The sequence below is a fragment of the Athene noctua genome, chromosome 1 (genome assembly GCF_965140245.1).
Source record: "Athene noctua chromosome 1, bAthNoc1.hap1.1, whole genome shotgun sequence".
In the NCBI taxonomy this organism is placed as follows: Eukaryota; Metazoa; Chordata; class Aves; order Strigiformes; family Strigidae; genus Athene; species Athene noctua.
In genome coordinates, this window is record NC_134037.1 from 91,894,034 (window position 1) to 91,920,962 (window position 26,929).

Genomic DNA, 26,929 nt, shown 5'->3' on the forward strand with positions numbered 1-26,929 from the left:
GCGGTTTTGGGTGCCGAGGTGCCTGGGCGAGCCGCGGCACCGCCGCCTGTTTGCGAGCGGGCGGACGGGCGGCCCGGGACAGCGCGCCGCCGCCGCCGTTAGAGCGGGGCAGCCCCGCTCCCGGCCCCGCACCCGCGGGGCACCTGGGCGTGAACGGGGGGACGAGGCTGGGCGGGAAGCGGGCGGCTCTCCCCCGCCGCGGCGCGGGGGCCGAGCGGGCGCGGAGCCGCTCCCCGTCCCGGATCCCCGCGCCCCTCGGGGGGGGAGGCGGAGGAGGAGGCGGCTCTCGCCGCCACAGCCGGGGACGCGAGGCCCCTTGCGCGACTCCCCCCGCCACCGCCCTGCCGTGGCTGCGCCCTCCGCGGGGCCCTCTCCCCCCCGCCCCCGGTGTCCCCCGCAGGCAGAGGTGTCCCTCAGGCCGCCGCCGGCCCGACCCCGGGGTCTGGCGGCGCCACCGCCGCCTCCCCCGGAGCCCCGGGCGGGGGAGGGGAGGGGCGGAGCGGGGCGGGGGGAGGCGGCGGCGGCCGCTGTGGGGCCCAGGCCGCTCCTCGCCTCCGCTGCGTCTCTCCCCTACGCCGGGATCTGGGGCTGGGGGGGGGCGGGAGGAGGGAGAGGAGGGGGGGCCATCTTGAGCGGCATCCAATGAGGAGGCGCAAGGAGGCAGCCGGGGCGGGGCGAAGGCGATCACCGCCCAATGGGGGAAGGGCAGAGAGCGCACTCGGAGCGGGGGAGTCGCAGGCAGGAGGCGAGTCGGGAGTCGGGCAGCGAGCGGGGCGCAGCGGAGCGGGGCAGAGCAGAGCGGAGCCGGCAGCCGCCGCGCCCAGGTGCTCGCTCGGACGGTGCCGGGGACCGGGGGCCGAGGGGACTGACGGGCGCCGCTTCCCGGAGGGGGCAGCGGGCGGAGCAGCCGCCGCCGCCCGCGGGAGAAGTTTGGCTGAAGCGGCCGCCGCCGCCGCGAGAAGAAACTTTCCTCGGGGGGCCGGAGGCGGGGGCGGCGGGAAGGAGCCGCGGCGCGCTCGGGTCCGCCGCCCGGCTCGCTCGGGGGCTTCCGAGAGGCTCCCCCCGGCCCAGGCCGGGCTGCGGCGGCCGGGATGTACCTGGCAGCGGTCTCGGCGGGGAGGAGACGCCCGGGCGGAGACGGCGGCTGGCACCTGGCGGCGGCGGGGTGGCTGTTACTGCTGGCTCTGCTGCTGGGCGAGTCGGGGACGCGGGCTCTAGTCTGCTTGCCCTGCGACGAATCCAAGTGCGAGGAACCGAGGAGCTGCCCCGGTAGCATCGTGCTGGGGATCTGCGGTTGCTGCTTCATGTGCGCTCGGCAGCGCAACGAGAGCTGCGGGGGAGTCTACGGGCTGCACGGGGCTTGCGACCGGGGCTTGCGCTGTGTCATCCGACCGCCGCTCAACGGGGACTCCATCACCGAGTACGAAGTGGGCGTCTGCGAAGGTGAGAGGCGGCGGGAGATCATCCATCCATCCATCCATCCATCCATCCATCCATCCCCTGGGGTGGCGTACCTGCTGGGCGGCGGGGAGGGAAGGAGGGCGTAGCGGCGCCGGTGAGCCCTCCTTCCCTCCCTGCCGCCCGCCTGTCCCATCTGCGAGCCTGTCTTTTAATCCTCCCTGCCTAAAACCCCCTCTGTTTAAAAAGTTTCACCCTTAATTTTCTTAGGCTAAACTTCGGGGCTCTTCCAACTTCTCCCTTTCCATAGCGCTTGCCAATAGCTTATACCAGCTACTGATGCCCAATTAAAATTCCTTGATAAAGGACTTGGGAAGGGTTTGGCAGATGGAGATCGGCGGAGGTCAGTCGTGCACACATGATGCCTGTTCCGGATTCCCTCCTCTGTAAGGAAACACAAAGGCTGATCATCTGTTGTAAAGTTTTCCTTCCTGTTCCTGTCACTTAATATCTCTCCGCTTGTCCTGATCGCTGTATGGTGATAAGGGATGCCTTCTTCCCTGCTGGAGCATCAAGGGAGAGGGAGAAATCCCCACGGCAAAACTCCTCTCAAAGTCACTTCTGCTTCCTGCCGGCTGCTTGTGAGGTGATGAATTGGTATGAAATGCAAGCGGAGTTCACCCACCCCCTTCAAATTTTGTTTCTATCAGAGTCCTTAAGATTTATTTTTTAGATGCTATAATTTAACAAAAGGCCAAAGGCAAATTTTTAGCGTCTTTTTGTCTTGTATCTCCGGCTCCCTTTTCCCCCAAGTTGAGGGAAAACATGGCGCTGTAAAAAGATTACAAATAACTGGTAGTTTGGGATATGTATAAATGTATGTGAGACTCGGAGCGGGAGCTTCGACAATTCTGGAAAAGGAGAGGGAGGCGGTCTCCTCTCCGCGGGTAGAGGGCAGTAGAAAGTCCAGAGAGCTGGTGAGGCAGCATCTGTCCAAAAAACTTGCATTTAGAATGATGCACTGTTTTGAGGAAGCTAAAACCGGGCAGTTTTAGTGGGCAGCTGACCTTGTCCCAGCGCTCATTATTAGTTTAAAACTCCGTTTGCCTCCCTAACAAATGAATTGCAAACCGCAGCAGAGGAGGGCAGTCCCTGTACTATAACCAATGCCATCAGCCTCTGCAATTGTTGCTTGGGTAGGACAAGCTCCAGGGTTGAAAGCTCGGTTGTTAGTTAAAAATAGCCCTCAAGTACTTTGAAGACCTTGCTTGAGACCATGCTGCTGAATATGTACATTGCTGTAGTGTCTCTTATTATTATTTTGAATATGTATTGGAAAAGTTGTCTTAAATCGAAAAGTAAGTATAAGCAAACAGGGAAAAGGTAGTTTCAAAATCTACCTGGTTCCTGGTTTTGGTTAAGTTTCTCTGTTTGCCTGTTTCAAGGACAAGCTTGGCTTAAACAGCTCCCCCCCCCCGTTAAAGGAACTAGAAGCCTGCAGTTATTAAATGCTTAATGTTCCAACTCCTTTACTGTATCACAGTACGGATGTCTCTGGCAGTTTAGGAGTATTCCATTCCTTTGAAGTGATGCAATCTGTACGTTGCTGTAGTTCAACTCGTAACACGTCCCATCTACTGTTGAAAATAGTATGAAGCATTTGTTGGCAAGGTTGCATTTCAATTAGTGTTGTGGTTAGGAACTAGTTCCAGCTGTCCCTATAGGAGTAGTCAGGGAGATAAGTTATCTATTTAATTTTCATTCTTGTAAATGAAAAGCAACTGAGCTGAACTGTCAGCCTAATAAATAGTCCTGGAATACCTATAATGAATTGTCAGGCAACTGCCTTATTCTACGCAACAGAAGTAATGTATCGTCCTTCATGGTGCGTGTTGTACACAAGGGGTGGTGGCAGGAAAAAAGGGGACTTAGTGTACTACCTCTGATCACTAAAATGATGTTGATTAGGTCACCACGATCAAAAAAATAGAGCTAAACAGTTGCGCAGTTTACAGGCACACGTGCAACAGACTAGGCTGGTGATGCCTGATGTGTGAGTAGTACCAAGTCATGCCTTTATCCATTAATGGAATAAAGGCTACTTTTCTTTTTTTATCCTGTCTACTGGGAGTGCAAACCCTTTCCTACTTCATTTCAGGGAGGAGGAAGTGGAAGTGACTTACAGAACTGTGTGAATAGAAATTGATGTTTTTATGCTCCTTCCTCTGTCTGTAGCCTTTTCTTTCACTGCAATTTTTTACACTGAAATGACCCCTACTGGCTATAGTTGTAAGCATATTTTTTTATCATTTCTGAAGCTTCAGCAGTGTCTTATTTCCGAGTATCAACATATACTAGGCTACAGAAAACTGTAAGAACTGAAATTGCAGCAGGTAAAAATACTTGTCTGTTAACTTAGTATTTAATGTACTTGGCATAAGCGAATTCTGTAACAGCTGATGGAGAAGTCTTTGTGACATCTGTCATAGGTAGCCTCTCTTTCTGAAACTAGAAATGGAATAGTCTTTGTTAAACCAGTATTTATTAATGAAATCTGTTGCTGGTTCTGGGTCCTTTTCCTGAAAGAAGTCCTTGTTCATGTCACTACTTTATTCACATTTTTATTCAGTTCAAGGACTCCATTTGTGACATTATCCCTAAGTATGTAAATACCATTCCTGAATGTAGCTGTATTCTTGGTGAAGAATATTTTTGAGGTCAACTTCCCTTGGTGCGGGTGGATACCCTTCCTGAACTGCCATCTTGCGAGACTTTGGACACCTCCAACCTCTGTTGGCTTTGCAGAGATGCTGCTGGATTGTTTCAATGAGGTGTCAAGAGCCTACAGCTCCTTCCAAACACTCTTAGCATTGAGTAATTTTGAGCTCAAAACAGGGACTGCCCGTGGTGTCTGCCTATGAAGGTAGACCTAGAGTCATCCCCTGATTAGACTGGAGTTCTTCAGAAACATGTTAGCCTTGGCTTCTACAGCAGTCCATCTGAGCAGGGCTTCTGCTTTCTGGGGGATCAGAAAGCCTTGGAAAAGCTCTGCTGAAGAAGTTCAGTTACTCTGTGAAGGCATATCTTGTGATGACTCTCTTGTTTCAGTTTCGGCACTTTCCCAATTTATGGTGCTATTAGATGAAGAGGCCTTGATTGCTTTGCTAAACTCTTCTAAAGCATATGCTTTGCTAAACTCTTCTAAAGCATAACAGCATATAAAATAACACTGAAAATATTTTTAACTGTGTAACAGAAACACAAGATTTTGTGATATATTTGAAATGTATAGTTAACAAAACTGCTAGACTCACTGTGTTCTTAGGTTCCTTTTAGAATATACTTCCATATGAATTAGCCTCTAGGTAGCCGTTGAAAGAAGGTGTTTCTGCTCCAGTAGCTTACCAGTAACATGTAGTACTTTGTTTTGTTTTTTTGTTTTGTTTATGGGTGGCGTTTGGTTGGGGTTTTTTGGGGGTACAGTTATTGCTGTATTCTTTTTGCCTACTGTAGGTAATTTAAGGCTTGCCTTCCTAATGCATAGCTTCTGAACTGGGGTTCTATTGGGACCAGGAGAAAGCTGATCGTGCAAATTTTGGGCAAGCAGCAGGAAGTATGTGGGTTAATCTTCTTGGAATGGTGGTAGAAGCTTGCTCTACTGTGACTTATCCTAGTCTCTTTTCCTGAACTGCATCTTTTGGGGAGCTTGGAGTATTACTGTCTGTCTGACTTCCTGTTAGGACAAGCAGGGAGAGCTTGAGTGTGCCCCCCCATACACCTTTAAGCCTACCGTGGGCTGATTTTCCTCCCCTAGGAACGTGTAATAGGGTATGATATGTAAGGGCACTGTATATTGTATGTAACCAAAGCACAGCGAAACTGGAGCTGACAAGAAGAAATGAAACTTTGTAAACCTAGGGTTTTTCAAAACTGGGAGGAGGAGAGCTAAACTTTGTTTTGTTTGGGCATCAGTTTATGTGTATGCTAATAGAATTCTTTTCTGTTTGTCTGAAGTAAGAACAGTTTGCTTACAGGCTTGCTAGTATTTTTACTAGTAGTGTAGCTGCTTGTAACCTCTGTATCTAGTGCCCTTGGGAGAATCTGGTTTTCAGTTGTTTTCAGTCCCATGCTCTGTATGTAATGGGTCAGTGGACCCAAAGCCTAGAACATGATGGTTTGTTTCCATCTCTTTACAACATGCTTGGCTTCTTGCTGTGGTGCAGTCCAGACCTGTGAAGATCACATAGTATTTTGCTTTCAGTACAGGTTACTGAAGTTCAGGTAATTTAGAAGTTGCATGTGGGTAACCTGATGGTTCATATCTGATTGACTGGAACAGTGTTGCCCAGATAATTTAACTTTTTTGTTTTGTGGTTTTTTGTTTGTTTGTTTGTTGGTTGTTTTGTTTTTTTTCTCTGTTACATAGTGAATGGTTGGGGAAATGTCCATATACTTCTGATGTCCACGTGTGTACAGAGAACTTCCTCCACTAACATCAAGTGTTAGAACTGATGAGCTGGTTGGGGACTTAATCAGTATTAAGTGGTACACCAAATGATTGTTGTCATGAAGACAGTAAAAATACTTTGTACAAAGGCTGTTAGCAATCCAGACTGTTGGGGGGGGGGGGGGGGGGAGTGGGGATTTGGATTGTTATTCATGGTGTCAGAAAAAAAAAATACCACACAAATTACTGAACTTGTGAAACTGGAATGAGAATTAAACCTTTGATGGAGAATGTCTTGACCGTATTTCAGAGTCCCCTTCCCTCACCCCTCAGAAAATACTAGGCATACGCTGGCTGCTTAGGCACAGGCTGGATAACTTAAAAGCTATGTCTACTCTGTCTTTGTGTCAATTCTGAAATCTCAACATCAGTAAGAACATGTACCTTTGAGTGTGACATGGAATTTGAATTAGATCAGGTACTTATATGACTTGGAAATTGTTTCTTCTCTGTTTCTGGGCATCGTGTTTTGATTTTAGAAATCACTTGGTTCCAGTATTTCAACAAAACTGAACAGGAGTCCAACAGATACAAGGAGGGATATTGATGCAGGAATTGGTAGGTTTTTGATGTTGTGGATCAACACAGTTAAAAACTATAAATCTCACCATGGATAGGCTGAATGACCAAATCTCTAACTTCTGTTAAGAGGAATACTCTTTTTTTTTTTTTTTTTTTTTATTTCACATGACTGTCAAGCATTCTTTGTGATTTTTTTTTTTTCCATAGAAAACAGTTATGTCATTGGGTTCCTCAAAATCATGCTTCTTATAAATATTTTTTTTAAATACCTTCAAACTTGTCAGATAGTAATTTTTGCACTCCTAGGCGCGTTTGCTGTTTTAAGTACCCTCTAGCTGATTCAAGAATACTTGCATAACTTCTTGCATAGTACTTAGTCCACCAAAATGTTATTTGACTGGCAGCCAGTAATCATTAATAGGGTTCAAAAATGTCTTTCTCTTCCCCTCCTTCCTTTGCACCCTGGTCAAGGATTCATCTCAATGACTAAAATTTATAGCACCTTGCAGACAGAAACAAATGCTTCTCTGTTTTAATGGATTAAATACTTTGTAGAAGTGTCTTATTAAATGTCTGTTGTGATTTGTAAACAGTTTGCATTTGAGAATGCATTTAATCAACGGGGAATGTAAATTTTGAAATGGTTATTTCAAGGTTTTATCTGCGACTTCATGTGACACCAGTGGTGCAGTGTGACAATGCTATGTTCTAACTCTGCCTTTTGGTACGTAGTGTGCAATTTGGAAGATTACTGATACTGACATAGAAAGCTTATGTACATGGAGAAACTTACCAATATAAACTAAGATGAGAAGATAACTTTTTATAAAGGCTATCTAGATTAAATTCCATGTAAGTATATGGATTAAAAGATGGTCCCTGAGGGAGCTCGAGTCTAAACATACTAGTTTGGCCATGTTTGAGGGAAGTAAGCCCTTAGTAATGTATTGAGATGAATGGAAGCAGTTCACACCTTTACTAGAGGCAGTACTCCCTCCCCAGCAGCTTTCACTTGGTATACTAACTTCAGAATCTGCAAATTGTTAACACCTTGTGGGTCATGAGTGTGCAAGTCTCTTATACAAAAACAAAAGAGGAGAGCATAGGTTTGTGGGCGGGAGGAAGAGCACTGGCTCACAGGCATGCACCGGTTCCCATGTTCTTATTTCCAAAATTTTAAGCCTTATATAGCCAGCTACCTTGATACTGATAGGATTAAGGTGGGGTTTTTTTTTAGTTAGTGAAAAATCTAGCAAGTTTAATGTTTATGCATCTGAGAAAGCCCATTCTGTTGGATCACTTATCCTTGAAACAAATTAAACCTTAGTGTTTTGCTACACCCTGTGTTGTGCTCTGTCGAGGATTTTTTCAGAAAGGCTGGATGTATGCATGTGGAGGTGTTTCTTCTCAGTGATGGGCTTTTGATAAAAAGCTGGGGTCACACTGACAATGGTATTATATGTGCTAACATAATGTGCTGATTTGATAATAGAAACACTCAAGTTGATGTCGGTCTCTAAGGCAGGTTTTAGAAAGACGAAAAAAAGCCTTGAGGCTAATTCTAAATCCAGGGTTTGTAGAGTTTTTCCTTCAGTCTTCTCTGACTAAGAAATTGGGTGTAATTCCTCTGAAACATCCTGTAATTCTGGTGTGCGGTGATGCTGTGTTAATGACTGGGCGAAAAGTGGCAAAAGGTTTAGGATATGATGTTTCTGCTAATAGCGTGGACTGTTCTTGGTATAGGTTACCTTATTTATAGCCTTGTTCCAGAATTTTTCTTAGACAAAACTTTTCCTACTCCTGTCAGCTTTGCCTCTGCTGAGCCGCTTCAGCAAGCTGCTGGCCAGCTACTTGTTTTCAGTGAAGCTGATGGGTGCTGCTGTACATAGAGGCTTCTTAAGTGTGGGATGGGTGCGGAGTGCAGCTTCCTTTGGGAAATGGGTACAAAGGTTTGGCCCTTTCCTGAGGCTTTAGCAATTATTTTTTTTAAAGAATTTCCTAGAGCTAGAGTTAAAATCTGCTGGGACAGCTGAAACGCTGCTGTCCACGCTCATTCTAATCAGGGTAGTACCGGCAGAAGCGCCGTCTGACCAATTAAACCCTGGGACACTGTGTGGTATTTTCAGTCAACTGTTTAGAAACAAGATGTTGTTCTGGTTGTAAGATTAAAATAACTTATTTGTGAGTCTTTTTTCCAGTTGCCTAAATGTCTAGGGATCAGACTTCAAACTAATTATTTATCATTTCCGACCATTTTGGGGACAGAAGGGTGTTGGAAATATTATTCAGTCTTGTTGGGGGGGACCCTAGTAGTAAAAGCCTTAAACAAAAAAAAGCCAAACAAACCACACAGACACACCTTCCACCCCACCCACCCCCAAAATTTTAAAAAGGATGGGAGTACCTCAAGAACTGAAATATTGTAGACAGTGTGGGTAAGGGAAAACTTTAAAACTTGAAATAGTTGCCTACATCACATGCTTCACTTAATGCTTCTATTTATCTCCTTGCTTTCCTCACAGCTTCTGGGGAGTTTCTGATAATTCAATGTAAAGCTGGTTTGTTTAAATACTTTCTGCATTCCTTAGTATGAAATAACTGCGTTGAGACACATGCAGAGCTGCTGCAGTGAAAAAACTTTCTCCTTGTACTGGGGATTTGATCACCTGAGATACATGCTCTAGTTTGAATAAGATAAAGCAGGCAGTCAAATTTGAGACATGTATGGTATTGCTGAGATATCTAAATGTTATGGTGCAGTTTTGCTTTTACTTTCTAGCTTTGACTAGAAATTTTATCAGGAGTCTGCAAAGCCTTTTTATGCATTCCACATGAAGATTTGATCTTGGAAAGTGAATCCTTCCAAAAGGTGGAAAAACTTTTATCATAAAACTCTCAGCTGCGTGTCTTACCATGAAAGTTTTTGCCGACTCTGATCCTTGATTCATGACTTCACTGAAGGAATAAGTTGTGAGAGGGGAGAGGATTACAGCCAGTACATGAGCTCAAACTTGCTTCAAGGCTAGCCTTCCCTTCTGCTGCTTCTCAAGGTCTGGGGCTGGGTTTCAAGCATTCTTTAGTGGTGATTAGTCATTTCTATTGTTCAGCTCCTCCAAAACATGAATTTCCTTTCCATCGTTCTTTTTTTCCTGTTCAAAGAGAAGCCAAAGCCTACTGCCAAGAACTATTTCCTTCTTTTTTTTTTTTATTTTAGAAGGTCTATAGAATCCTTTCAAAGTCTCATACCATCTTAATGAGTACCACTGACTTGAAAATGCTGTTGTGTATTCCACTGTGCTGGAGTTGCGGGGCTCAGACCTTAGGTTAGGTTTCATGGAGCAGCTTCTGAATGATTCCCCCCCTCCCAGATGGCAGTACCAGTCTCAGAAAGATCAACTCTGACACTATGAAACCCATTCTCTCTCTTCCTTCAAATGCAGGATTTAGTCCTTCAAATTAAGGATATAAGTCTCTAAGATGTGCCATTGCCTGTTTCATTTTTGGATCAGCAATGTGTTTGATGGTCTCTTTGCTCTTTCAGCATTCTGAGAACCTGCCTGTCATGCTTTTAAAAGGCAGAAAGAGCTGATTAATGTGCTGCAGGTAGATGTAAATTATGGGAGTTCGCTCAATTCATTTCAGTCATGTTTACCCCCCACCCCTGAATTGTAATTTGAGACTGTTGTCGGGGCAATGTATATTAATTTTCAACAGTGATACTTTAGTGACCATTCCAGTGTGTTGCTTGCTGGCTTGAGGTGATGCATTATCTCTATAAACAGTGAGGGAAAACGGTATATGGCTTTCCAAACAATAGCTGATACTCATTGAATGTCCAGAAAGGAAGGGAAGGGTTGGGGCATATAAAGGAGAAGATTCTATGGAAGGCAGAAGGAATTGAGACCATGAAGGAAGCGAAGGCAAAAATTTAAGCAATGGAAAAGGAGTCTTTGATAAGTTCCTTCCTGGTACTTTTAACTTGCACCTGTTCTGAGATGATCCTCTGCATATTGGGACAATAAATGCAACTATAATGAGATGCTGTGTACTTCAAAAATAAGGCTCCAAGTTAGTTTCTCATAGCTGCATGCTTTTCTGGAAAGCAGCCCTTCAGGTGAAGCAGATATAAATGCTTCAGTTGAGAGCATCATGCTTTGCATGTTGCTGTGGTGCTGTGTTATGAGTGCTGGTATGTAGGATTTAACACAGAAAAAGTGATGGAATGCTGCTTACCAGAGACACATTTCTCAGACTCTTTTCCAGACTGGACCTGTTGTTTAAGGACTCTTGTTCAACTTGTTAATGCCTTAATCCTCTTCCCTGCCTTAGATGCATCGACAGGACTTGGGAGTTCAGCAACCCAGAGCAGCACTTGAATTGTTAGCAAGTTGAAACATTTGCTTTGAGGAAAGCAAGTGATTATATGAATGCTGAAAGAATATGAAAAAAGTTTGGAATTAACATGATGCCTCCTCTCCTATGGCTTCCTTATGGTATGAAAGCACACCTAGAAGAATTAGAGAAGTATGTCCAAGACTTAACCTTGGTCGGAGTAAATACTTTATTGTCTGAAAAGGGAACTTGCCTGAATAAGTTGGAAAGAGCGTCGAACTGCATGTAGATAGAAATTATTTGAGAGAGTGACTTTCAAGCTATAGTTATCGTCCTGCTAGGAGTGTTTGAACCACTTCTAGGCATGTGTGCAAAAGGTAGTTGAGTGGCTATAGAATAACAATCTAATGTCAACTCAGCATTGCTAAAAAGCGTGGCCCTTTTTTTGCACCTACCTGATCATACCAGAACAGGGGAAACTGCAGCTAAACCAAGATCAGTTTGGATGAACACTGTTTACTTGGGCTGCTCTTCAGCTGGATCGTTTCTGAAAACTTAAAGTTAAGCACTGACTTGATTTTTGTATTTTTAAGTGTCCTAGAAGTCATCTAGCAGATAGGATGCACATACTGAGGACTGAAAGGCTCTTAGATTATTCCATTTGGGTTTTGTCAACCCTTCTTGCAGAGAAGTATTCACGAATTATTATATCTCAGTTTCTTCCTTCATATCATCCAGATTTCTGAGAGGTATGCATGAAAGGGCACTCTCCTGAAAAGAAAGCCAAAGGAGGTCAAACAGAGCATGTAGGAAAATATTTGTACAATAGTCTGAAATTGTTCATGAACTGTCCCAGGTCTCTCAAATCACCGGTGTATGAAAGTCTGTGTTTTGGAATAGTCCACAGAACATGATGATTTTAGAGTAATAGAGGCTAGGTTATATACTTCACAGAGTATAGGCTTTGTTCAAGACACGTTTCCATTATCAGTTGAAATATTGCTGACCTCTAAAGGAACAAGCATGCTGTACTGGACCACCATTTATCTGCATCAAGCAGAGCACTAGATGCCTTTCCATCAAGTAACTAAAGCTTTGAATTAATGTGAGACACTGGATTCATGCCTTTAGCTCCTGCGAGTCCTTTCATGTGGCCATACCTTTCATTCCAAGGAATTTTATCCTGCTTATACTGATGTGACTTCTGATGATTTACTCTAAGTGGTAAAGCAGTATTAATTTAACAGGACCTTTAACTTCATAAAAGGACAAAATCAATTAGGAAAGGGAGTCTTAAGTCTTCGTGAAAGATCATGCTAGACTTTGCATTGATTTACTGAACTAAAATAAGCTCTTTTCTTGTTACGTTTGCTCATTCATTGATGGAAATCTTGTTTCTAAATGAAATTGTGTGAAAAGCAGTCTGGTAAAAGATGTTCAGGCTAAGACTGGATTTGCATTCTTCCTGTATGAATGTGCTTTTTTTTATATTCACTATGTAATGAAAAATACCTTGTTTTGAGATTTAGCATGTTAGGTGTCTACAAGTATTACTGAGGAATTGCTTTTCTATTTCATCCTCTTAATGGCTACTGAGCCAATTTGAGGTGTATGGCACTGAAGACTTTAGGTGCACCTAGTATTGGACCGTGCACTTCCTGTGTACCTCCTTTTTGTTCCCATCTGAAAAGCCATGAGAGGTGGCAGTTGAGATATCAAACACTTATCCATCCTGGAAATCAGATAATATTGTGGGTAGTGCCATCGTGTGTGTTACATCTGCATTGAGACATTCTGCTGTGAGTAAAGGATGGCTCTGCTTTCCATGCTAGGTGTGTCCCACCTTATGTGGGGTGAGCAGCTCTCATGAAACAGGGATCCTGCTGATCTCTGTTAGCCTTGAAAAGATCTAGTGCTGAAATACCACAGGGCAAAACCACACAAATGCTCTGAACTGCTGCCCTGGAAAAGCAAGAGTGTGCTGTCATCACTGTCTGCGTGTCCCACCTGCCTGCCCCAAGATGGTCTCGGGAGGCTGGTGCTCTGCTTCCTGGTAGAGCAGCTCCTGGGAGCCTGGGATGAGGGATTGCTGCCTCCTGGGCCCCGCAGCTGTCAGGACAGGCGAAGCTCCTGGCCTGCACACACTGATAGGGGAGAAGAGCCTCTGTGTCAGAAACAAGGAGCAATTTGAACCGTTTTTTTAAGATCATTAAACAGACCAATCTGGATCAAGCTGTGGTCCCTGTGGTTACAGAATTTGAAACACCAAGTCTTGGACCATAGCTATAGCCTCTTTTGTTCTTGTCATTACGTGGATTACTGCTGTGATTTGTAAAATACAAATTGTCCAGACTGTATTCCGGCTTCTCAAAAACAGGATGTATTATTGTTCTCCAGATTCTCATGATTTTTATTTTTTTTTTTTTTTTTTTTCCTCCATCTACATGGCCTCCTTATGATGAAAGTGTCTCAGGCATTACTGAAGTGGCTTCTTCTCTTGAAAGAATTTTAATAGCTTCTCTTCAGGAACTTCTACACTTCCTTTTGACTTCTATTGATACAGTTGCTGGATGGTATGATAGGTTAACTTTAACTGGGGGGGAAAAAAAAAACCAACAAACCCAGACCAAATTACTTCCTGGTGTTAATGACTACTCTTCCCTTGCTATTTTTATGGAGTAGAAGAGCTGTGAGGTTCCCATGGAGGTTCCCTTCTTCATGTCTAAAATTGACTTAGATGCTCATTCAGTGCTTTTTGTCAGCAGGGTACTTTGCCAACTTATAACAGAAAGCAAGGAGTTAGGTGTACGGGGAGAAACATACCTGTGAGAATCTGTTGTGACACTTTCTGTAGATCATGTACAGTACTTAACTGGTAAACAACTCTTTCCAGGTGTTGGTTGTTTTTTTTTCCCCCAAAACAGGAAAAAACTGCAGGTTAGGGAGTATTCTGCATGTTTCTGTGAGTGGACAGTACTTGCATGTCAACCTCAGCATGTGTATGGGTATATACTGTAATTTACCATCAGTGTTTAGACTTCTGTTGAGTGTCAGGCTACTGAATGACAGTTTGTATTTAGCTGTGGCTTCCCATAGTGGAGGACAGCTTCTGATAACTCCAACAATGACTAAAAACCGCACCCTTTATAGCTGGAACATGCCTTAACTTTTTTGAAGTGTTTTTTGGCAGGATCTCTATTGGAAACTTGCTTGTTGAGAGTATATAAAATTAGGGTGAACTACTAGAAGGCATAATGTGAAAATCTGCTGTGGAATATAAGGGTATAAAGATTGAAAATAGATATTGCTTCCTTTTGTCATTCCAAGAAGTCAGTGAACTATCTGACTATTTTGTAGTACTTGTTTTGTTAGACAAGGTTGGAAAATCATCTGGTGCTCTTTACTGAGAATACCTAATGCCTAGTTTATTTTCTTCAATCTTGCATAAAAAGCATGTATCTTGCTTGAACTTCTGCATTGGTGGTGTGTTGCTGTATGTGCATTTGATCTAAGGAAGCTGAGATGTTCTAGAGCTGGTCATCTTGGTGGAACTCTGGATTGACTGGATTTATTGCTTCCTGGAGGGAAAAAAAAAAATCTTGTTGCATTTAGCCTCCTTCTGAAAGGAGAATGGGCAGCTGTACAGTGCGAACATCAGTTACATGTATTTGACAGGACTGATTCGAAAGGAGCAGAATTACTTGAGCAGAGAGACTTGTACCAGCCCATCTCCCCTGCCCCTTGACAGCACAGAGCGTGATGCGCTTGAGCAATTCTCCTAGAGTATGGAGTGCTGGGAAAACTCACTTTTGGGCATATCACAGAATTGGAGGCCTGGCATCTTGCAGTATTTTTGTAATAAAAATTTATCTCTGTGGAGTGAATTCTATGTGATGTATTTTTTAATCGGGTTTAAAAATGCTCTCTTTCTGACTCAATTTTGCCTTCTATAACAGCTGCAGATTCTGTCCAACATTCTCACTTCCATGATAAATATAACTTCAAGTATCTGCAAAAGTTATTTCAGTTAGAATAGCACTCATTTGTACTACAGCTATGCATTTCCCTGAGACATCATAGTTTTTCATACAGATGGAAGTAAACAATGCCAGTAGCTGTAACAAAATGGGCAATAGAACAGCTGCGAAACATGGTATTTGGCAAATTCCACAGTTTAGATTAATCCTTTTCTTTTTTAAAATCTGTTATCTTCTGTTTAGGACTATGTTGAACTTGAAGTAAATTGTAGCCAACTCCAAAGCAGGTGAATTTATATACTGCAGCCGAAATCCAATAGTGAGTGAGTGTGTTTGTTTGTTTTAGATGAAAACTGGGATGATGATCAGCTTCTTGGATTTGAACCATGCAATGAAAACCTTATAACAGGTTGTAACATAATCAACGGGAAATGCGAATGTGACACCATTCGGACCTGTAATAATCCGTTTGAATTTCCAAGCCGGGATACTTGCCTGTCGGCCTTAAAAAGGATTGAAGGTAAGCACTTGTCTTCAGTAATTCAGAGTAGTAATTTTTCTGTGCATTTAATGAAAAGCTAGGGTCTAGTTGAATATGTTTTAGGATAATTTGGGTAGTCTGATACCTGTGGTTTTGTACTTCTCAGAAGACAGTTTTATGTTTTAAAGGAAGTTGGGACTTCAGTAAACTTGGCTTTCCAACTGCATAGGTTTCAGAATGGAAGAAACTACTGCTTTGTGCCTTGTGTGCTATGATGTTTGCAGATTTTAAGACTAAAACCATTCTGTTTATAGTTCACAGTAGCTACATTCAGATATCTTTAGCTGTAAAGTAGTGTGGAAAACTGTATTTAGGTGTCTGGATGTGTCTGACCAATGCATAAAGACAGTGGATTTTAATAGCAAAGGCATAAAAAGAACTGATTATACTTTCATCTTTTCTTATTTGAATGCATGAATTGCCCTTTTCTTTAGGTTTACATAATGTAGCATTACTTTAATGTTTGTATTTTTCAGTTTCCACGTTCCTTTGATTAGACTTGTATTAGGTCACATATGTTTATGCTTCTGTGAACATAGATGATGGTTTTTTTTTGTTTGAGAGTTTTTTTTTTGATTTCTTTGTTGCTTATAGTTGAACTGGAAATTAGTTAGTTCAAATATATCCAGTTGGAATTAAATTCCCGTAGTGTATTTCTAGAATTGTTTTGAACAGCATCAAAGTTTGACCTCGGACTCCTTCTATAGTGCTGTGATTATTGTTTATTTTTCAAAGTGTCCAGGAATGTGCAAAAGTTGATTGGTTATGTGAACCTGCCTAAGTAGTCAACTTTAAACCAGTGTTTCAACTCTTGCACGTTTAAACCGTTGTTTAAAGTCATATTACAAAAGTGAATGTATTTATAAGGCTACTAGCCAAATTTAAAGTTACTGTCTTTGAGTAAAGGAAGTGTGGTGTGATGTCATCTGTCCTTTTGTGATAAAATTGTTTTCGAGCTACAGACTTTAAACAAGGAGTTCTTGAAAAATGTAGCTGGCAGAAACGTTTGTTAACATTGGTCATGATGTTGATCACTAAAGGCATACGAGTACTTTGTGTGGGTTCACTCTAGGAAGGAGGCACAAGCTTTGTTGGCCTCTTTGTTGTTGTAGTAGTGGGTAGTAGCATATATGGGTTCTTAAGTAACCTTACTTGCCACTTTTTTACTTGTGTATGTGTGACTAAGTCTTTAGTAGTTCAGCAGGACAGTTGGCATGACAATGCATCATGTGTCTTAAGAAAATCTGCTATGGGATGCCTTTTTGTTTTTTGCAGACTCGGGAGAAATGGACTTAGTTTGTGGAATGGTATAGCTAAAGCAGGTTGATTCTTTTGAGTAGCTTGCTTTCAGCAATCTCCTGTTTCAGCTAAATTCCCATTTTAAAAATAATAGCATTTTAAGCTTAGCCATGAGGTAACAATTCTGCATGTAAACCATCTGGTAGGACAGTGATGGTACAGCTGTTTTTCAGAGGTGTAATTTTCTTTCTTGTTTGTTTTCTTGGGTTTATTTCTGTTTTTGAGGGAGTGGGAAGGGTGTTCTTCCAAAGCCTCAGGCAATAGGGCACCAGTAGAAGAGTTTAGGACCTGCTGATATTTTTTTTTTTAATTCTTCACAGAGGAAGGATAATTGTTGCAAGTGTCAAAACAGCAGTACCCTTAAATATCAGAAATGTGGCAGTTATAACTTGAGTGTTGTAACAGTCCAGCTTTTACTGATAAGAATTTGAATTTGCATTTGCATCCTCAGACTGTCAAACCTTACCACTGAGAAATGTTTGAAGTCCACCTGTATTTCCTCATAGAAAGGCAGAAGTCCTACCATAACTTTGATTTGTCTGAATTTGACAGCTGTAGTTGGTCAAATCTGCCTACTGTGTTTTGTACTGTAAATGCTTATTCCCTCTTTCTCTAACAAGGATTAGGAATTGAATGCTAACTGCTTATGGAAGTTGTTTCTTTAAAATGTTTGGTAGTTAAAGTGTATGCTTCATGCTGTACATAAGCTAATGGAAAAGACTTTTTTTTTTTTCTCTCCCTTGTGCTTGACACATCCCTGTTTGGTGAGCAAGCCAAGTCTCTTAGTTGAATGGGGTAGCCACTTGGATGTGTCTGAGACAGTATTTGCTGTTTGAGTATTTCAGCCTTTCAACGTTTATCGTCTAAAATTCAAATTCATCCATTTGGAAAGTCCATTTGAAACATGGCTTATGCTGTATGCAAACCAGAGGGCTCTCTGAACATGTTAAAATAGAGAAATCTTTCAGTTTCTTCAAGGCAAGCCGTCTTAAACTGTAATGTCATGTATAAAAGGGGTGATTCATAAGATCTGTTAAATATATCTAAGATTTTCCTGAAATCCAGTGTACTGATGTATACTTCACTCTTCTGGCTTCTCTGTTAAAAATAATAGCAGGAAGACTTGAAACTAGTAATTTAAATCCTGAAATACTTCAATAGAATCTGCTGCCATGGAAAGTGGGACCCAGAGAGGGTAGTCTTAACTTCTGTCTCCTCACCACACTTGATATGGGTAATTAAATACACAGTGTGATTAAAAAGACATCAGTTGAGCACTTGAATGATGGATACACCATAACCAGAATTTCTGAAGAAAACATGTTTTTGAACTTCCATAACATGACTGAGACGAGAGGATACTTAACCCCATCCTGTTGAGGGGAAAATGGGTCAGGTAGCTTTCCTTCTAATTACAGAGGTGATTGGGAAGGGGGAAGGTCCTATCAAGTGAACTTTTTTGGTAATACTGTTCTTGAAAGCATACCTGAAGTGGATTTGTAACTTTACAGAATATTTGACAAATTGGAACCTAGGTTAGTGTACAATGGCATCTAGAGAAATTCTGGCTCAGGCAATTTAATTAAAGTTGCGTACCTGTGACAAGTTATCTTGGAGTGTGTAAATTCATTTAACTGAGGACGTCTTCCAGTTTCCTGAGCAGTTGAGACAAAGCTTAGAGGCCAATGGTGCTATATCAGTGTGGTTTCCTTCTTCTGATTAAAATAAATCTTGTGGCTTTTCTTCTTTCTCTTGCTCTTTTTTTTTCTTTTGTTGGATTATTTTTTTTGATTTCTTGAAGGAAGAAGGAACGGTGCAGTTAGGCTGCCCCAACCATACTAAGCATACATAGGTCCATGCACAGGAGATGCTGATGCTAACATGTAGTGTTAGCAGTAGTTGCCAGCTCTATCAACCTGTATAGCTCACTGAAAGCTACCTTTGCCTGCAGATGTGGAATGTGTTCTGTAAATACAACCTGGCAACTAACAAGCAGTGAGCCAAAATCTGGAGTCCCATTTAGAGATATAAATGTGTATGTCCTAAGCGGTCAGGGCTTTTGGTTTCTTGTCTTTCTGTGCTCACATCTTCAGTTTCAAGTGCCTCTCTAGTCATCTTCCTTTTTTATCTAGCTTTTCAGGCTGTGTGAGGTCTTCCCATCTGGGCTTGTTGTCAGTTCTAGCTTGCTTACTCAGGTAACCCTAAGTTTTCTCTTGTTAGCTTCATAAAGGATTTTTCTTTCCCTCTCTGCGTTTGTTTGCCTGCCTTCCTTGGCTGCTCCTACTTCATTCTACATTTACCATTCCTTGTCTCCTTTTCTTGCTTGCTTTGCCTACCTATTCCATCCTGTTTGTACCCCAGTTCACTTACAACCACATGAGACAAGACAACTTTATCTGTCCGTCCTTCTCAAAATCAGGCTGCATGGGCTTTAATGTCATGTTGTTTAGATATCACTGACAGATCTAAAAGCCATGTTCTTGGTTTTGTCTCCCAAAATCCTTCTCTGTCCTAAACTGGGCAAGCCTGTAATGAGGAGTCTTTTAATCTACTTAAATGTATATACCTTCTGTAGGGGTGCTGATGTCTATTTGCAAGAAAGTACTGAGAGGCAAATGTGGGGTCTCAATAATACAGGTGCTGAAGGCAGTTGTTGTCCCCAGCCTTTGCCCTTGTTTTCCTGGGAAATATTAGGATTAGATACATTTGAAAGAATTGGTTTTGTCATAGAACTTGGTAGATAACTGCTAACTAATCTTCATGTAGACATACTGCAGATGTTCAAAGACTTGTTACTTGAGTAGGTTATCATATAGCATAAAGCACATTTATGTTTTAGGGGTTTCCTACCTCCATTACCAAGTTTAAAGTACCTGCTTCTCTGCATGGACTGTCAGTGATGTATAGAAGGTTTGTATAGAAGTCATGAACCATCTTACTAGGAGGAAATGCACACATTTGGGGCTAGAAAGAAACTTTCTGGAAAAGCTATTGCATACCTAAAGAATAATAGACTTCTGTGTGGCTTTTTTGTTTTGTTTCAAATGCTTTTGCTTTTAGTTATTGTCTTGATGAGTGCCTGCTCTGATATGGTTCAGGAAATCCTGTGTTCTTAAGCTTGGAAAGCTTGTTTCTATTCAGGAGACTGCTATTGATGACAGCTTGGTTGAGCTTGGACTGCTGGAGTGGACTGTGGAAAATATGGCCAGGAGTTGAAAAGTGACAAGATGCCATCTGTCTGCTGAGTCACAGGCAGAAGTCTAATGAGCTGTATCTATGCATTCTTGCAGTCATGATCATGTACAGAAGAGTCAGTTCTTCAGACTTTGTGTGAGACACAGAACTGGGGGTGAAGGAAGTGAAAGAGGAAGTAATTTTCATCAAGATGCGTTGGTAGGTGGTAGCGTCAAACTTCTGTAGTGCCAGTCTAATTATCTTGAAATCTTGCCTAACATGTAGAAGGGTCACTAGGGAGTTAGTATCTGAAGTGACCCATCCTCTGTGGTTTCAAAGACTGTATTCTAGTTTTGGGATCTTCTTTCTCTCCCTCTATGCTAAACTCTGGGAGCAGTTCAGATAGCCCAGCAGAGCTTTAAAGAACAGGAACCTGAGGATGTTCTTGAACCTGCTACTCCTCTACCAGTGCAGGTCAGGAACTGTGCTCTTGTGAGCTACTCATGGGAAGGCAGTGTGCCTTGCCACCTTTCTCCTTCAGAGGCAGCAGCATGTGTTTGGAATGGTAACTCGCTCCTTTAAAAAAAATGGCCCCTGCTAGAACAGCTATCTCCTCTTCCCTCTGGCAAGTGAGGGGAAAGTCTGTAGTCTGAGACATCCAGTCTGTCACTAGGTGGGCTGTACTTCGGGTTGGGATCTCTTCAAGTGATTTACTAAAAGCTTCAGTCTGCAGATCCTTTCAAAGATGAGAAACTTCCCAATACTAGCTTGCTTCTTCAAAGTAATTTGGCAGCAGTGTTTGTTTTGATAATTTCAAGCACTAGTGTGACACTCAAAGGTATTCTGGAGTACTAAGGAGAGTGTGTTACCAATTGTAGCAAAGGTGGTGGTTTTGTGTGTCAAGTTCCCTCAGTATACACTTGAGCTCTAAGAGGAGAAACCAATCAACTTTCTTTATCAAAGTTAAGCCCAGTCTTTATTCATAATATATGTGAAGGATAAAATTTGTACTTTTTCTGATGAAAGATGCAATTAATGCTTTAGTAAATGGGCATCCTTTACTTGTAACTCTGCATGTAAAACTTGCTGCTGATACAAAGTTATTGAAACTTGATGCAAGAGTTGTTTCTTGGTTACCTGGCTTGCACCTTTTTTAGCTATTCACTACTGTCCTTCATAGGTGAAAGGAAAAGGCCTTTTAAGTTACTGGTATCTATTAAGCTGGTTTATTGCAACATACTCCCTGCATTCCACTATTTTTTACATGTAACTGAATAACTTTATGCTGGCAAATGTTGCAATACCTGTTAGACCAGTCCTGGAATAACAAATATGAGAAGGTAATTTTATTCAGAATGCTTGTTTGGTGGTTGTTAAGTCTGATTTTGTGTTAAACTTTGCTTGTGTGGTCTTAATGGCTGCAGCTATGTTGAAAAACTAGAACAGAATAAATCCAGCTTTATGCTGAATTGTTAGTCAAGGAGGGGAGTGAAATACTTTCAAATGTGCTTAATCTGATACGATTTCACTCCTCTCGCATAACAATTAATGTATGTTTTTGCTCAAATAACTGAACTTTGAAGGTTGGCATGTATTTGCAGTAAGGAATGCAATTGTGGCAAAGGTCCAGATTTTACCCTTGAACATGCTCATGAGAGCCAAGTAAATGCATTTGAAGGAAGAATTTCACATGAAAGACAGAGGAAAAGAGCAGTATACCTTTTGTTTCTGAATGCATAGATTTAGAAGGAAAAACCATTTGGTGTGGAAATAGTACAGATTAGGAATACTGATATAAACGTGAATACACAAAGAAGTCTTCCAAAAACCAAAAGGGAAGAGAACTCACTCATTAACTGATGAGGGGTTTTGTGACAGTGGCACATCTGGCAGCACAGTTCCCTTCACAGTGTAACAGAGCAGTGTTAAATTTGCAGGACTTGTCACTTTTCTGACTCTGCCTCCTCAGAGAACTGTTCCCTGATCAAGGAAGTGTGATCTTTTTCTAATGTATTGGCTCTTTTAGCATGTCCTATTTTTAAGATGAGTTGTCACACAGAGACCATCTGTGCCATGAAATTTCAAGCTAACAGTAAGAAACCTTGCAGAAGCTTCAGAAAGATATCAAAAGGGAAAACTGACTTTCATATTTCTATATTGATGTGGCTGGATACCTAATTTTAGGCTTAATTATATTATGAATAATGCTGTTTGTATTAATGAGGGGAAACAACTGCATTGCAGAAACTGTTAGGAGGGAAGATTGAAGAAAGAACCCAAAACTGAGCAGCTTGGTTAAAAAACCCAAACCTAGACATGTTAGCATCACAGGAATTACTTACAATTGTTACTAATACTGTATTGTTACACTTGTGGGTTTTTTTCTGTGCCATTTTATGTAAAGGTGTGGTGTTTTTACTGAATTTACTGTCTCTCTGTGCTACACTTGCTCATGTGAGCTATTGTGCAGATGCCATGCTTACCTTTCCTTCTTCTACATCCAGATCCCTTGGCTATGTAATGCTTATGGAGAGGGTACTGGATCTTCAATTTGTGACACTCCAGTTTCTTTCAAACTTGCAGTTCCTGAGATTTGCTGTGTATAGATGGGTTACCTTAACAGTAGTCTCTGGGGTAGGACTCTATGACAAATGCATCCTACAAAGCTAGCAATCAGATGTAGATGGTTAAAGCACGGTTGTTCCTAGAGACAAAGGAGCATTCTTGAATTCTTCTGTTTCAAATGCTTGACTGCATTCATCTGAACATGAATACAAGATAACTTACTGTACCTGGAGCCTCTAGAAGAGAAGGAAAAGAACAAGACGGGTATCTTACAGCTGGTAAGATTTTGCTTTTGATAAATTCAGTGCCTTCCAAATATTCTCTTCCATTTTGACAAGTAGGCTGTGCTGAAGTATGTCCAATTTGACTGTAGTGGCAAGTTACAGGTTTTAATGAATGCTTGACCTTAACTTCTGTTAAAGTTGTGGAAGAGAGGAAAAAATGGAGCAGGTGACTTTTAGCAGAACACTTATAGATGCAGTGTTGATTTTAAGGATCAACAGTTATCTACATGTGACAAGAGACCTGAGCAAAGATCTTGAATAGAATGGTTGTGTAAACATGTTGCATATCATCAGGAAGCTAATGTTGCATACTAACAGGAAACTATATTCCTGTGGCACTTGGTGTGCTTGATACAGGTCTTGTTTTGACAGAGCAAGGCTTGTTTGGATATATGCAGCATTGATGCTGACAAATAACTGCATGTTGAATAAATGTAACCAGTGATAGTGGTATCAGTGACATACTGATCCATGTGACAACTTTAATACAGTAGTTATGTCTATAAATAATGGGGAACAATTTATTGGAAAATAGAATGGTCTTTTTTGTCTCCCTCCACAGTTGTCTCTTTACAAGAATAATATACCAATGTTTTGTAACTGAATGGTTGTATAGCATAGTGACAAACTATTTTAGCTCTTTGTCTCCAAATTTAGGCCTTGAATTATGTTGTGAAGTTTTATTATTGTTTTCTTTCTAAATAGAACAAATGCTATGCAGTGTCCACAGCATTAAACTAACTTTTCTGTGCAATAGAATGAAGCATTTCCAGCAAAATGTTTGTCTGTAAGGTGGATGGATGGATGGATGTAGACTAGAGTTGAAGCAAGAACCTGTGAACAACTTGGGTTTCAGAGAAACTTTGGTGAAGTTGGGTAATCCCTTGCAGATGATGGAAGGTGGGATTAGAAAGGATAAAAAGAGCAGTGTTTCTGGAAAACTTGCATTGGCCCTACTTCAGAACAGGCTGCAGATAGGATGCTTAATAAGCTTAGTTTGCCCCGTGAGCTTTTAAGTAGAGCAAGGATACTGGTATAACTGTTGCAACAGCACTCTTTTCAAGATGCATGAGAATCTAACTCAGTCCAACTTAAACATTCAAAAAGATGTGTATGAGCCTGTTTTTTATCTGTATTCACTACTAGAAGATGAAACACTTCTTCACCCATATACAAAAGCACTTGCTAATTAATACAGTAATAGATGTCCCTATCAAATAGTGTGCAAATGTAAAATTTTTGCCCTGTAAGAAAGCAAAATGGTTAATATTTCCAATGGTATTGTGATATTAAAGTGATAAGAAAAAAATATTCCCCTACCAAAAATGTTTTGGTATTTTTAAAAAATTATAATAATATTTAGTGTCTGCATTAACTTATCTAATATGGGACTTGACATGCCTTTTCACTGTCAGTTTTCCTATGCTGGTAAATGCAGGGGATTTTAAATTGCTGGTCAAACTTTTGGGGTGTAGGTGAGCTCCTGCCCCTATCATCTTCAACCCAAGGTTCTGCTCAGCCCTCCTGCCAGTAGTGTGCTGATCTGCAGGGAAAGAGTCTCTAGTTTGTTTCCACATTCAGCAGAAGTGTATCAAAGACTTCAGTGTAATAACCTATGGGAAATAATAATGCAAGTCAGATACTGCCCTAGATCTATCATGGGGTTGTTCATTGAACTCTTTCACCACTCACTCCACTGGCTAGTCTGTTTTAGTGTACGTTGTGAATCATTTCAAGTGGAAGATGGGCTGCTTTTGTTCATATTCCTTCATCGCGTTGCTTTACCCGTTTCTAACAACTTTGGGAATGGGATACTTAGTCTGAGACTATTTTCATTCCTAAAAATGGCAGTTTCCTTCTGTGTCAAGTGAATACCTCATCAGGTCTGGCTATGAGGCACATCTCTAGGAAACTGCCCTTTCATTGTTACTGGATGTGATTGTTTTTCTGATACAGGTACACCTTCAGAGAAAAGCACTGCTATTATAGCCATTAAAAATTAGGTCTGAATCTCTTCAAATGTGTGGCTAACTACTTCTCATCTTCCCATGCGGTTGGGTGGATTGATTAATTAATTTAATTAATTAATTAAAGGAACTTTGCATTACTAACCTTTCTTCTCCAGGTTATCAATTCTTATTACTTTAGTAGCATTAGATCTGGCTGGTGCTATGTGACAATTCCATGGTCTGCCCTTCCCTTTTAAAAAAGGAGTGTGTGTGTGTGTGTGTGTGTGCACGTGCAAAACCATTTCAGGTTTTCCTTGTAGCCATAAATGCTTAAGTCTAACTAGCTGTAAGCTGTCACTGGCAGCCTGATGTAATGATTTAGGCAGAAACTTTTGTTCTGAGTTTATTACTCCTGTTTGCCTGTTACTCTGCCATTCTAGGTTCAATATGGCCAGGTGTTGCTGGATTACACCCTTCTGCATCCCCAGAAAACCTCCTACATAAAACTTTTTTGTAAGTTCCTCTTACAAAGACCTCTGAGAAGAATTATTTTTTTTCCCCCTACCCCAGAGTGTTATCAGGCGTACATCTCATGGTATAAACAAAAGTCCAAATGTCTGTTTAAGCATATGGAAACCACCTACCAAACCAAACCAAATGGGCTTTTCAGGACTCAGTTCCACCTTTCTTGGTGACACTGCAGTGAGGTGGTACTGTGGCCAGTGTCCTTATGTGCTGGACCTGAGTGTAGGTGGTACATATGTGCCCTCTGTGCATGCTTAAAAATAAAATGCCTGCTCTCCAAATGCTGGGGCATCTGTCTATTCACTGTCAGCGTATTTTGGGCACCTGTTTGTGCTTCTAGTTACTGGTAAAGTATTCCTCTACACAAATACTTGGGGAGAGGGTGGGTGTCTCATAGGTGAAGCACTGACTCTAAGGTTGAATGGCTTCCTCAAAAATGCCTTTGGTTGAGGGTTTTTAGCCTTAGTGATGACAAGCAATTGTTCTACCCCTTCCTGAATCCCCACGCGTGTTCTTTTCTCTGTTCTAGATTCCCTCAAGTGTTCTGTATTCAAAGTTTTGCAAATTCTTGCTGTTCAAATCCAAGAATTCCTCATTCATCAAATAGCTTATATGATGCACATTAACTAGTTTATCTAGAATCAGATATGTTATGTCAGCTTATGTTAAAAGATGCCTTTATGTCTGGAAGAGGTGAAACTTTCACTAATTCAGCTTTGGTTAGTAAGAGAACAAATAGTACTTTTGTATGATCAACTTTGTTCTAGAGACATGTAAAAATTGTTGTCATAGTGACAAACCAATCTGCATAATTTGAGGTGCTAGAATTTAAATGACTTGTCAGATACATATGCCAAAACTGTAGCTTCTATAAATGAATGTACTAATATGTTAAATGTTAAGTTATATGCTTGTGCTAAACATGTTTTAGAAGGGCAAAGAAAACACTCTCTTGATTTAAAACAAACAAACATAAAAAAAACCAAAACTCAAAACTGGAAACTCAGATCTGCTTTTGACCTCTGGCTAGGAGATGCAGTAACATACAGCAGCAGAGGAAATGCCTGACATTCTAGCCATCTGAGCTGGGGCTTCTAGCTCTTTGGCACACTTACATGTGTAGGTCTGATGTTTTTTATTCTCAGTTGTCATTGCAGGCTTCTTGTAAAAGTGAATAGGGGACAGAGTAATGCCAAAAGCAACATGTTTCATCTTTCTGTAATATGTATTAATTGCGTTGTGGGTTTGAAACACAAGTTCTCAATCTCTTGCACATTTTTAGAAGCCAGGTTAGAGTATTAGTATCAAGGTTTTTATAACTTGAATAAAAATACTGTATTCTTAAAAAGCCAATCTGGATGCTTCTGAAGAAGAGCACTTTAAAGATCAAAAATTGTCCAGTAAGCTTGTGGCTGGTACGGAATGACAGATAGAAAACAAGATGTAAAATAAAATAAGTCTGTTTAAAATTTGCTAATTATTGTGCTGTTTATAGTTTGTGGGCAGTGTGGGCATTCCTTACCTGGAGACATCAAATGTGACAGAAAACTAAGGTAACAATCCCAATGCTGCTGCTTTTCAAAAGTCTTGTACTTCATACTGCCACATCAGCCTCAGATGTGAGTATGGAGTGTATGCTTTAGTCCGTGACATCCTTTTAAGTATCCAGTCTCTACTTGCCCTCTGTGTGCAAGCCACTGCTTTCAACTTGCAGTAACTGGATATCCTCTGCTGGTGCTTTGATGTTGTGCAAAGTAGGCAGACTGGGTAGAAGGACAAACACCTTGAGCCTGGAACTTTCCTGGTAGAGCTAGAGAGCTATTGGGAGCTAAAGCTGTCTCCTTGAACTGGATCTG

General features: G+C 41.6%; 1 protein-coding gene across 3 annotated transcripts in view; it reads left to right on the forward strand.

Annotated features, from left to right (window-relative positions):
- The first annotated feature begins 719 nt into the window (after nt 1-719).
- The window catches only part of CRIM1 (cysteine rich transmembrane BMP regulator 1), a 196,529-nt gene continuing 170,319 nt past the window's right edge, over nt 720-26,929 (forward strand). For 2 of the 3 annotated variants that reach the window (XM_074896908.1, XM_074896909.1), the window contains exons 1-2: nt 720-1,443; nt 15,083-15,256. In XM_074896908.1, coding sequence (XP_074753009.1) covers nt 1,092-1,443; nt 15,083-15,256 — 526 coding nt within the window. In that variant the 5' untranslated portion in view covers nt 720-1,091. The remainder of the gene's footprint in view (nt 1,444-15,082; nt 15,257-26,929) is intronic. The other variant, XM_074896910.1, reaches the window with a different exon arrangement.